Here is a 12,662-nt window from a genome sequence, read left to right as displayed (position 1 = left end):
TGCGTGAAGCCTGGCCTGACTCCACACTCGCCCCCTGTGAAAATGGAACACGCCATGTCTGGAGGCGCCTCTGTCATGGTGCAGACCTGGGCCATCGCCCTGACTTCTTGAGCTCTGATGTCAAATGCAACTTAGTATTTCACGTTCGAAATGCGCGACTGCTTTAATGTGTCCTTCCTTATTTCAGACAGCACACGATTGCCTTTGTGCCTTCTTCTGGCCTAATCTATGCATTTGGACGTGGCAACAGAGGTCAGTTAGGATCTGGACACACTGTTAACTCTCAGGTTCCATACAAGGTGGCTGGGAATTGGGTGACTCACTCGCACAAGCTGAATCCTAATGGTGAGTGAAGGGGGTAAGGCTGCCCTGGATTGAGCAATGCAACTCTTGCCCGTACAATTATGTTCAGTGTGAGTGTGATCCAGCCCACGTCCAATCCGTTGTGAGTGGTGGCCGAGTTGGTACTCTCGATAGAGTTGATCAGCAGATACTTCCTGGGTGGAAACTGAGTTCATTTACAAGGTTCTCAGAAGCAACTACATGTGTGCTTTCAACCCGAACTCTATCTCTACACAACCAACTGCTGACTACTGAGGTAGCCTGTGCTACTCTCCTATTGGGTACTAAAGATCATGTGACCTTCCTTAACTAGCATTGTTCTTAAAGGTATATTACACACTAAATAAAACCATCATTACCACACAATGACTCAGGCATTTCAGTTTATCCAGGCCTAGTTTTAGCGGGAAGCATTTCTTCTACTGCCGGTTATCAGTTTGGATAATATTTCAGCTTTCATTCTGATTCTCAAAACACTCCAGTTGCAATTCTTGAAGATTGATGCATTGGTCAATTTTTAAAAAATTCTTCCATGGGTTGTGTGTGTTGCTGCCAAGACCAGCGTTTGTTGCCCATCCCTAATTGCCCTTGCACTGACTGACTTGCTGAGCCATTTCAGAGGGCAGTTAAGAGTCACCACACTGCCGTGGGTCTGGAGTTACATGTAGGCCAGAGCAGGTAAGGATGGCAGATTTCTTCCCCTGAAGGATATTCGTGAACCAGATAGGTTTTTACAAGAATCGATGATAGTTTCATGGTCACCATGGCTGAGATTTTATTAATTGAATTGAATCCTCAGTTGGATGTCAAAGCTGACACTGGGCTAGTGCACCAAACTGTCCTGGTACCAACACCCTTCCCTTCACCCATTCCTGCCAATGCAGAATAAGTGGGAAATCACCTCCTGCCTATAGCGCCCTGTTGTGTGAAAATTGTTGTAATTTGCGTGCAGCAATTTTAGCTGTTTCTTAGAGAGGCGAGATAGAGTGCATCTATTATAAGTACAAGCCCCTTTGCCTTTAAGCCACATTTGGGCCCAATAACAGTACCTTTAGAGTCCTGTCTGATGCAAAGCAGAGAGGCGGCTCTCAAAGTAACACCGCCAGCAGCTATGCTCCAGATCGTCATTGTGCAGCCGGTGATATGTGTTTAATAGGCGGATGTCCATTTATCGAATCAGGCAGCAGAAGACGTTCTGTGAATCACAACTGTTTTATTGTTAAACTATAGTTCAGTACGAATACTGATTTCTGCACTTCCCTTCTGGATCCTCTCTCTCCCTGTCCAGAAGCAAAACCCTCCCCACTGGAGGAAAAACTCAGCTCTTAAGTACAGGCTTCAGTGAGCGTCACCTGCTCTCGATTCACTCTGAAGCGTGTCCTGGTTCACTCTGAAAGGGACCTGCATTTCTAACATTGTCATTATGACCCCTGGAGTTGCCAACCCCTTGACAGGCTGTGGCTGCCGAGATTCCACCCACTGCACTTCCTTAACAAGAGCTCTTTTCCCCCAACTTAACCTCCACCATTCTGCATGCGTTAGAAAGAGAAACCCTGGACTGGGTTCCCAAGCGGCAGCATCTCCCGTCTTATCCATCGCCTGATGCGCTCCTGCCTTCTAGTACTCGCCGGGCCAACAGGAAATGAATCATCCCTACAAGTTGAAATGTCCCTTGTCAGGTGGTATTTTGTGAGCCTCAAGATTTAAGTCAGCGATTTGTCGATGGTTTTAAGTCTAGCCATGTTTTGAACCATAAGTTGCTGTGTGTATTGAGACCTGCTTTGATCTGTTGGCAGATCAGTCCAAGTACCATGTGCTGAAACATGTTTGCTGTGGAGGGGATCAGAGTTTCGCCCTTTTCTTTCAGTATGAGGTGAGACCAAACCTGGTAAACGCCTAAACTAAATGCTTCGATTCATTCTCAGTATGTGGGCATCACTGACACACATTTATGTCCCATACCTTTATTAGGGGTTTCAATTAGTAGTTTTGACTGTGTAGATTTAGAGAAGTGTAAAAAGACTTCATATTTTATATAATGTAGATTTTCTGGGTATGATGTGATAAGCTAAGATTTAAAACCTGTAAACAATTTGCATTACCTGTCATCTATTTAAGACAAATATGGTACATTCATTTGTGCTGTTCTGGGTTGGTTATTATGTGGCACTGGTCAGCTTAAATGGAAAAACATTTCAACCTTAACCCAACTAAACACACACACACAAATGTATACAGATGAAAACAAAAGCAGCAACTAGTGCTTTAATCTCGAAAAAAAAAGCTGTGCCATTCTGCAAATGATCTTCCCTCGTTATTGTCCGTTCCTAGCTGCCCTCGACTAACTTGCTAGACCATGTTAGAGCACAGTTAAGCCTCAACTATGTTAGAGTGGGACTGGAGTGGCATGTTGACCAGTTGGGTTAAGGATGGAAGGCTTCCTTTGCAAAAGAACATGAGTGAACCAGTTTGGTTTTTACAATGATCCACCAGCTGCAGGATCTATTTTACTGACACCAGTCTTTTATTAAAATAACTTCTCTACCATGGTGGGGATTTGAATTCTCTTTCACTGGATTAATGGTCCAGGTTGTTAGATAGCTAGTCCCGTAATTTGACCTTGCTGCTGGCCAGAAAGAGTAGAACAGAGTATCAGATCATTTCTCATTGCTGTTTGTGGGACCTTGCTGTGTGCAAATTGGCTGCTGTGTTGGGCTTACAATGACAGCAGCAACTACACCTCAAAAACTATGTCATTAGCTGTGACATGCTTTAGGTTGTGTTCATATGGAAAAGGCACTATGTTGGGAAACAATTTTCACTTTTTTTTCTTTGAGGGTCGCTAGTCTTAGACTTCTCTTTCCCAGAGAATAGTGGAGGCTGGGTCATTGCATGTATTCGAGGCTGAGTTAGGTTTTTGATCAACAAAGGATTCATGCATTATTGAGGGGAAGACAGAGAAATCAAGTAGAGGCCACAATCTGATTAGCCACGATCCTATTGAATGGCGGATCAGGCTCAAGGGGCAGAATGGTCTATGCCAGCTCCTAATTCTTGTGCTCTTGAGCTATGGGGAAAGGGCGGGAAGTGGGACTAGAAATTGGGCTTGCAGAGAGCGGGCACCAGTTCAACCGGTTGAATGGCCTCCTTCTGTGCCATAACCATTCTATCAGAAACACAGGCTCTTTCTGTGTTTCTCCGATACAGGACTGTGTAGGCAAGGGATTTGATTAGGTTTTAATTAGAAAACAAAACTCTGCCCTCATAATGAATGGGTGGCTTTCCCCTTTTTAAGAATGCTTACAGCTTGTTTTACAACTTTAATCTTAGTATGCTGAGGTTTAGCATTGACTGCACTGATGTAATCACCATTGTGTGTGTGTATGTCCGTAATGCGTGGCAATAGTCTGTGCAATTGGTAAAGCTCTGAAGCTGAAAGTGTTTTAACTTAATCGCCCTTCTTGGCTCCCAATAAAAAGTCGGAATTAAGCAGTAGGAGATTTTTGTCGCATTTTGAATGCAACACACATGTACAACATCTCCCTTTTCTTCTTTCTTCTCAAGTTCATGCACTCTCTTTACCTTTCCAGCACTCTCAAGTCCCTGATGATTTCCGCTGTTTGGATCCTTTAAGGCGTGTCAGGATAATTAATAACAACATGAATAAGTGGATGCTAAGTCTTTCAGGAAAGGACGTACTTAAGTAAGTTTTGACCCAGCTCTGATTACTGCTGACAAATATTTTAATTGGATTGACTTTTGTTTCATCTTGTTAAGCAGTGTCATGTTCTATAATAGAGTCCCCGCCCTCCTCACTCCCTCACTGAAGAATTTCTCAGTCATGCCAGTTGGCCTGGTGTTTTCTCTGTTTCTGTACCATTTCCTGGCCTGGCATTAGACAGTCATCCTGCTGCTTGCATTGCCACACTTCTGCTGCCCTGGGAAACTCCCATCTCTGCCTCGGAGAGTCCCAGGAGGCAGGGCCTAAAACTGTAGGCTTAATAAAACTGCTCCTTTTAGAAATTTTAGCTCCGAAATCCAGCCTCTGATTTCTCGAAGAAACTTCGTTTCAGTTGGAAAGAAAACTGTCCAGCTTTTAAATTTCATTTATAAATTGCGGAAGGTTTCCACTTTTTTCACTCCGATTTAGATATGTACGGAAGAAGTTAGAGCTAGAATCCTCGATCACGTTCTTTTTACTTTGTTCTTTTGCTCTGGTCCTTTGCTGCACATTCCCTTAACCCCAGCTGAAGGGCTGGTTGTAGCCAAGTGCTTGGTTTATGAGCCACTGGGTAGACTGGCAATATCATTTACCTCTGGGCCTGGTGTTTAAAACCAGCCTAGATTGATTATGTAAAATCACACAGGATATAGGGTACAGGAAGAGGCCATTTGGCCCAACTGATCCATGCCAGGGTTTATGCTCCACTCGAGCCTCCTCCCACCCTACCTCACCTAACCCTATCAGGATAACCTTTTATTCCTTTGTCCCTCATGCGTTTCTCTAGCTTCCCCTTAAAAGCACCTGTGCCGCCCGCCTCAACTACTCCATGAGTTCCATGTTCTCACCACTCTCTGGGTAAAGAGTTTTTCCCGAATTCCCTGTTGGATATTTTAGTGACTATCTCATTATTATGGCCCCTAGTTTTGGTCTCCTGCACAATTGGAAACGCTTTCGATGCGACTGTCCTATCGAACCCTTTCCAAAGATCTTGATCAGGTCACCTCTCTTTCTTTTGTGTGGAGTGAAATCCTCTCCTTTCTGCTGCCTGAACTCGGTGGTGTTTAGCCGCAGTCCACAAAGGACCGTAGGCATCTCTTTCCATTAGAGAGAGTGAGAGACAATTGGTTGTGTAGCTTGAGGGGCATCACTCTACATTGAGTGTGGGGCAAAGCAAGGAGGCAGGCCTCGCTGTCCTCAATGGGAACAAAGCCAAAGGAAAGAAGTGCTGATTACTCAGCCTAGTTAACATTGGGACGGATTTTAACTCTGAACAGGATTCTAATAAAACGATGTGGTGACCAGAGCGGTTTCTGGAGCGCAGGGGACTATGGGTATTATGGCTGCCATTATTGACTTATTTTCTGTGGGTAATGTGCTAGGACACCAATGGTTAGAGGTGGGAAGTCATGTGATGAAACATCCCAGCGTACCGAATTGGCAACCCTCCGTGGAATCTTGCTGCACATACTAACTGCACCAGTGCTAAGTCTAGTTTAGTACTCGCTGTAAATGGAGCTGTGATAGCTGGAGTCAGGGGCATTGTATTGCATTGCAATTAACTGCATGAGTGCCAGTCAGAGGTTTTAGTGGGCTTTAATACCATGTTTCGGACAGATAAAAATGATGGACAGGAAAAGACCAACTGGTCCATCAAGGCTGCGCCATATCAAGATGGCGGGATCATTGTTGCTAATCACTTCTTCCCCCCACTGTCGTCCTCACCTTCACCACATCACACCACTGGCCACAGCCATGTGATTTTCTGGGAGGGGTAAGAAACACAGAAAAAAACCCAGGGCCAGTAAATACTCTGGACTATTCCTCTCTGACCACCTCAGTTGATCAAGACCAGTCCAGGAGATCAGATGGACCAAGTGTTATCTATAAAGACACTTGCCTTATAAATGAGGCAACCTTTGCTCCAGTTAGGAACCAGTCCAATTCTCTCTCGGCAGAGAGTTAGCTCCCAGCTCACCAGCCGGCAGCGCATTCCGGAGGCTCTCCACTGTCTGGGAAAAGAAGAATCGCCCAGTGTTCAGGCTGTTCCTGCTCCTCCTGTATTGTTTAATATCACGTCCCCAGAACGTCTACAATCACAATATCCAGTTCCTGAATTATTTTATAGACTTCTACCAGGTCACCTATGTTGTTTGAAGTAAGTAAGCAAAGGTCCTTGATCCAATCTGAGTAGCTGAGGGTCGTTAAGCTAGGAATCATTCGTGTAGCTCTCCTCTTGCCCTTTTCCAAAGCCACTATATTACCCACCATGTGTTCCTATAGGTTCTTTACAGTGCTAGTTTGGACATGGACTGTTATACAGGGATGAATTGACACTTTAATGTGATCTTTTACTATTTAAAATGCAATGTTTCTTCAGGGATAACAGATGTTAATTGTACAATAACCTACATCATTGAGCGTTTTTACAGAGTCACCATGAACCATTATCTCATCCCAGGCAGCTGCCCGTTTGCTGTTGTTCCCTCTCGGAGGGATGAGTATCTCTAATTATACGAATTTGTGAAACAGGAGCAGAAGTAGGCCATTTGGCCCCTCGAGTCTGTTCCACCATTCAATAAGATCATGGCTGATCTCTTTGTGTTTTGAATTCCACATTCCTATATACCCCCGATAACCTTAGATTCTTGTTGGGCAAGGGAATTAATCTACCACTGCCTTAAAAATATTCAATGACCCCGCTTCCGTTGCCTTCTGAGACAGAGAGTTCCAAAGTCGCACAACCCTCTGAGAGAAAAAATTTCTCCTCATCTCTGTCCTAAAAGGGCGACACCTAATTTTAAAACAGTGACCCCTTAGTTCTGGATTCACCCACAAGAGGAAACATCTTTTCGACGTCCAACTTGTCAAGGCTGTTCAGGATCTTATATACTTCAATCAAGTCACCCCTCAGTCTTCCAAACTCCAGTGGAAACAAGCCCAGTCTAACCTCATCAAACTTAGCTCATTCCAGGTATCAATCGAGTAAATCTCCTCTGAACCGCCTCCAATGCATTTACATCCTTAAATAAGGAGACCAAAACTACACACAGTATTCGAGATGCGGTCTCACCAATGGCCTGTATAACTGAAGCATAACATTGTTACTTTTATGTTCACTTCCTCTCATATTAAAGGATAGCATTCCGTTAGCCTTCTGGATTACACGTTGTACCTGCATGCTAACTTTCTATGACCCATGCATGAGAACACCTAGATCCCCCTGCACCTCGGAATTCTGCGGCCATTCTCCATTTAAGTAATACTCTGCTTTTTTATTCTTCCTGCCAAAGTGAACAACTTCACATTTTCCCACAATACTTCATCTGTCAGATTTTTGCCCACTCACTCAACTTATATATATCCGTCTGCAAACTCCTTATGGCCCAGAATTTTCAGCTCGGGGTGCGGGGGTGCGTCCCGACGTCTGCTGCGCGTCATCCAGATGTTCAGTTTGGCGGGTGCGCACCGGAGTCGGCTGCACGCCCACCGAACTGTTAAAGGCCTGTTAAGGCCATTTAAATATCAGTTAAAACACTTAACAGAGCTGCCCGTCCAGCCTTAAGGTTGGCGGGGGGGCAGGCGAAAAGCCCAGGCGGCCTTCGCATTTATCATAAAACCTCATCCACGGGCGGGATGAGGTTTCATGAAGGTATTTAAAGTTTTGTGAAAATTTTTAATAACATTTGTAAACATGTCCCAGCTCATGTGGCACTTTTACACGAGGGGACATGCCTTAATTTTTTTTAATTAAAATTTTCAGAACTTCAACTAATCTCCCTGAGGCAGCTCTTTGCCTCAAGGAGCGAGCGAAAGAGTGCACTCCCTGACTCAGGCAACCCCCTCCCCCCGCTGCCCGCGCGGGGAGTGCTCAGCGCTTCTGGCCGCTGCGCACCCGCCCCCGCACAACCCCCCCCCCCTCCCCGGACGGGGAGAAAATTCTCCCTTATGTTTCCTTCACAGCATATTTTCCCACCTATCTTTGAGTCATCTGCAAATTTAGCTGCAATGCCTTCGCTCCCGTCAGCGAAGTCATTGATGTAAATTGTAAAAAAGTTGAGGCCCCAACACAGACCCCTGCGGGACTCCAATCATCACATGATGCCAATCAGACAAAGACCCATTTATGCTAACTCTGTTATCTGTCAGCCAGCCAATCCTCTATCCAGGTTAATATGTTAACCATGAGCTTTTATTTTCCGCAATAACCTTTGAAGTGGCACCTTATCAAATGCCTTCTGGAAATCCAAGTACAGCACATCTACAGGCTCCCCTTTATCCACAGAGCATGTTAGGAACAGGAGAAAGCCATTCAACCACTGGTGCCTGTTCCTTCTTTCAATTAGACCATGGCTAATCTGTACCTCAGCTCCATTTACCCACTTTTGATCCATATCCTTTAAAAGCCTTACCCAACAAAACCCATCGACCTGTCTTTGAATATTTTAGTTGATCCCCGGAAAGAGAGTTGAAAATTTTCGCTATCCTGTAGAATAGCTGAGCTCTTATTTAACATTATGCCCCAGAGGGAATTGTATCAGCCCCGTCCAATCCCTATAGCGTTTGAAAGACCTGCCTAAAACTCCTGTGTAGAAGGCAACTCAAAAATTACCTTTTTTTTAAATTTGTATTTTTGTTTCTCCCTTAAACCTTTGGACTTGGTTCTTTTCGAATTCCCTTTGTCCACTTGCAAATCCTGCCCTTTGTATGTTTTTAAATGTACGTTTTATGATTTTTTTTTGGTTGAATTGCCCCCCCCCCCGATCTGCTAGCACGTCCCATCATCCTTGGACCTCGGACACTTTTTTTGAGCTACTTTGTCATGTCGATGTTCCCTCCAAATTTCTTCTTCATTCCCTGGTCTGGCACAGGCTCTAATGAGGGACTTGTTGTAGGAAGATGGTGGTTAGGGCCAGCACAAGAACTCTTTCGTGCCAAGAACACTGGCGGCCCCTCCATATCACCGTCCACGCCGTCCCCTGCCCCACCCCACCCCGCACTTTCACCACTCCCGCCATTGCAGCCCCCATAGAATTCTCCCTCCCTCAATCCATTATATCATAGAATGATCACAACACAGTTTGAAGCCATTCAGCCTATCGCCTTCATGCTGGCTCTCTGCAAGGACAGCTCAGCTAGGTCTCACTGCCTGGCCTTTTCCCCCATAGCCCTGCACAGGTTTTCTCTCCAGTTAATTATCCAATGCTCTTTCAAAAACCACGATTGAATCTGCCTCCACTACACTCTGGTGGTGCATTCTAGATCCTAACCACTCGCTGCGTTTATGGAAAAAAAAGGTTTTTCCTCGTGTCGTCGATTCTTTCTCTTTTCCATTAAAATGCATGAAGAAATAGGCCTGTAGACTGTTTGCACGCTGTACTGACAAAGCGACTCAGATAATATTTCTCGCCGATCCGGTCGTTAGGTGAAGCCTTTCTGTTTCATGGGGAGTTTTACCCGCAGTTTTGTTGGTGCGGCCCTTTAAGAACTGCTGGGTAGGCGCTAACTGCTGGGTACAAGTGGGAACAGCCTGCCCATTTGTGACTGCCAATGAGGGTATAGGACCTGGATTTTGCATGTGCTAGCGGCTGCCTTAGCTATCTCCGGTGGGAGGGTCACATACCCATTTGCAAAGCCGACCTGAAAACCGCATCAGGTGAGACTCGGAGATTCACGGGGCGGGGGGAGGGGGGGCAGGGTGTGGGTGGTGTGGAGGGGTGAGTTGAAAAGTCACCCCATTATCTCCAGCCCAGAGTAGGTTGTTAGCTCAACTAGGACACTGAATATCATCGGTGAGGAGCCACAAGCTAGTGGCCAGGTTATATATGAGGAAGCACCATGTGGATGGTTTATCCATTAACCTGTCTTTTCCCACCTTTTTTTACAGTGAATTAAATGCGATATTTTCTTCACCTGCGTGTTTGAATGGCAGCTTCCTTGATCATCAGTAAGTGCAGTCGTTTATTTAGAATGTGATTGATTCCATTATTTTTTTTTGTGTGTGTGTGTGTAAGGGGAACTCAGCCCTCTTATCTAAAATTGTTAAATAAATTGTATGGTTGTGGAGGAGCAATCTGGTAAAACTAGACCTGAGCAGCATCCTTTTTCTTTCCAGGGTTTAGTCAGTTGGTGAACATCCTGTCAGGAACAGGCGGCGGGGTTGCCAGTCTGGTGTGGTGTATTTTTGAAGGTTTCATCACATGATTCCCCCAGCTCCAAGCACCCTGCCCCTCTACTCTCCACCATTGGTCACACGTCCTGTCCATCTCACACCAGTTGACTCTTCATCACCTGATTGGATGATTCGTGAATGCCAGTCAAATTCTTGAATGTCAGTCAAACAACCTCCTCCTGCCTGTGTCCCCCAGCTCCTAGAATTTTGTAAACACGTTTAAAGAAAATGGGTGGAGAAGACTTTTTTTTAATATATTTTAAGGCCTCTATGACTTTTCTCCCAGGTTGTCCACAGTAGTGTCCGAGGGATTAACCTTCAGTTCCTGGAGATTCCAGGACAATCGAGGAATGTTGGCATCCGTTGGCAACAACGAGACGCGTTGTTTGTGGAGCGCCATTTTGGATTCTGCAGGAATGGGGAAGGTGGAGGCAGATTCGATCCTGGCTTTCAAAAGGGAATTAATTAATTATCTATCTGAATGGAAAAAAATATCAGGGCTGTGGGGAAGAGACGGGGGAATGGATTCGTTGAGTGTTCCAATTATTCCCATTCAACTGCCCTCTTTCTCCATAACACTGCAGTTTTTACCCTCTCAAGTGTTTGTTCAATTCCTTTTTGAAAGTTCCTGTTAAATCTGCCTCCACCACCCTTTCAGACATTGCATTCCAGGTCATCACAACTCGCTGCGTAGCGCATTTCTCTCCTCATCTCTCCCTGGTTCTTTTGCCAATGACCTTAAAGCCCCCCGAGTTATTTTTTTCTTGCTTCCTCCCTCTCCACAGTCCTTGATCAAAGTTTTCCCCAATTCATCTCATAGTCTTTCATTCTCCTTTCCAACCCGTGGGTTCATCTGAGAAATGGACTGGATAATGCATTTATTGCAAATAATTTGTTTTTGTGCTGTGCTTTGAGGACCAGAGAGAAAACATGTCTTTGTACAGTAGTATGAAATAATCAGTGTGCACTTTGACATGGGAGACCGATGGCAGACCCTGAATGCTTCAGTATTCATAGATCCTGGTCAATGGAATACGACTGCCCATTGCACCTACTGCCCCAGGCCTATTTGGCTCGAGATGACAGTATAGAGAAATACAATTACCTCCTGGGACAACTACAGTTACTCTGGTTGGTTTCAGGATGGGGACAACACTGGTACATCCTCATTTATTGCCCATCCCTCAATGCCCTGAGGAAGTGTTGATGAGTCCCTGTTTTGTGTTTGGAGCCTCTTGGGTTGCTCGCCCATCTACAGGACTACAGGGGTGGAACTTCCAACTTGGGCGGCGAACGTTGGAGGGAAGCATAAAGGGGTGGTAGCGGGATCGGGTGCCTGTGCTGCAACCCATTGACTTCAGTGTATCGGGTGACTGATCCCGTACTGTTGGCATTATGCCCACCCAAACACCACCCACCGAGGTTGAAAGCTTTTCCACAGTGTCCTCATAAAATCTTACAACACAGAAGGAGACCATACAGCTCTTTGTGGGACAGGATTGACCAATCATTCTTCCCCCGCCAACCCTTTACCAACTAATGACCTTGAATTTGGTTTCATAAGTGGCCACAGTGCGGGAAAATTCACTATCTCAAAGTTGTTGGCAACGCTGTGCCCATTAATACTAACCTATAAAGAGACCAGTTAGAGGATTATCTGGTGTCATAAGTATAGAAATTATAGGAGCAAATAGCATTAGATCTAGGCAGCAGGTTACTTTGTGACTTCATGTAAAATACAAGGAGATGAGGGATGGAGTAGAATGGACAGCTTTACATAAAAATACACATTTTGATCCCCTACAGTAATGACGAGCATTTTAAAACTAGTCCTCGAAACCCTGGCATTGACTTGAAGGCTGCCATGTTGTTTTTTGAGAAGTTGGTGAATTCTCCATACGCCAAATTACTACAGCAGGTAAACCTTTAACTTTGTAAAGTATGAAGCTTGTTCATCTTGTGTTCCTTGTCTTTGAGTGAGTGAGCACTTATGAGACTTGGAATCTCCACGATACTAATGGCACAAAGGGCTTTTTAGCTTTCCCCAGGGAAAGGGATCTACTTGAAGATATTTTCGACTTAGTTCCTAGTGAGTAACATCCCATGGTACAAAACTGTCACTAAATGAGTCATTTCATTCAGACTGTAAGAAGACTAAGACAGCACACCATTGGATGGATATTCTGAGGTTGGATTGAAGCATTTTGTGGAGACAGAATTAAAGGTTACAGTTCCCCTCACAATGACTTCCTGGTCTCTGTTGTATATTTTCTATCTTGGATTTATGTAGAGATGGAACTGGTTTTATTCACTGCTTGAAAATGTCCACTCCATGCTTCAGCTCAGGCTTCCAGCTCTTCCTACAGCTTTGCTTACTTTTCTCTTGCCTGAATTTTTAGCTGGTTGGGTTGGGCGAGCGTAAATGGC

General features: G+C 45.0%; 1 protein-coding gene across 5 annotated transcripts in view; it reads left to right on the top strand.

Annotated features, from left to right (window-relative positions):
• Nucleotides 1-12,662, top strand: part of LOC144667774 (putative E3 ubiquitin-protein ligase HERC3) — an 86,821-nt gene that overhangs the window by 43,057 nt on the left and 31,102 nt on the right. For all 5 annotated transcript variants that reach the window (XM_078529349.1, XM_078529256.1, XM_078529608.1 and 2 more), the window contains 5 exons: nt 188-345; nt 2,139-2,215; nt 3,933-4,045; nt 9,951-10,010; nt 12,042-12,153. In XM_078529349.1, coding sequence (XP_078385475.1) covers nt 188-345; nt 2,139-2,215; nt 3,933-4,045; nt 9,951-10,010; nt 12,042-12,153 — 520 coding nt within the window. The remainder of the gene's footprint in view (nt 1-187; nt 346-2,138; nt 2,216-3,932; nt 4,046-9,950; nt 10,011-12,041; nt 12,154-12,662) is intronic.

Source organism: Cetorhinus maximus, chromosome 1, assembly GCF_964194155.1.
Source record: "Cetorhinus maximus chromosome 1, sCetMax3.hap1.1, whole genome shotgun sequence".
NCBI lineage: Eukaryota > Metazoa > Chordata > Chondrichthyes > Lamniformes > Cetorhinidae > Cetorhinus > Cetorhinus maximus.
Note: the sequence above shows the minus strand (reverse complement) of the source record. Positions and strands in the feature narration are given on the sequence as shown.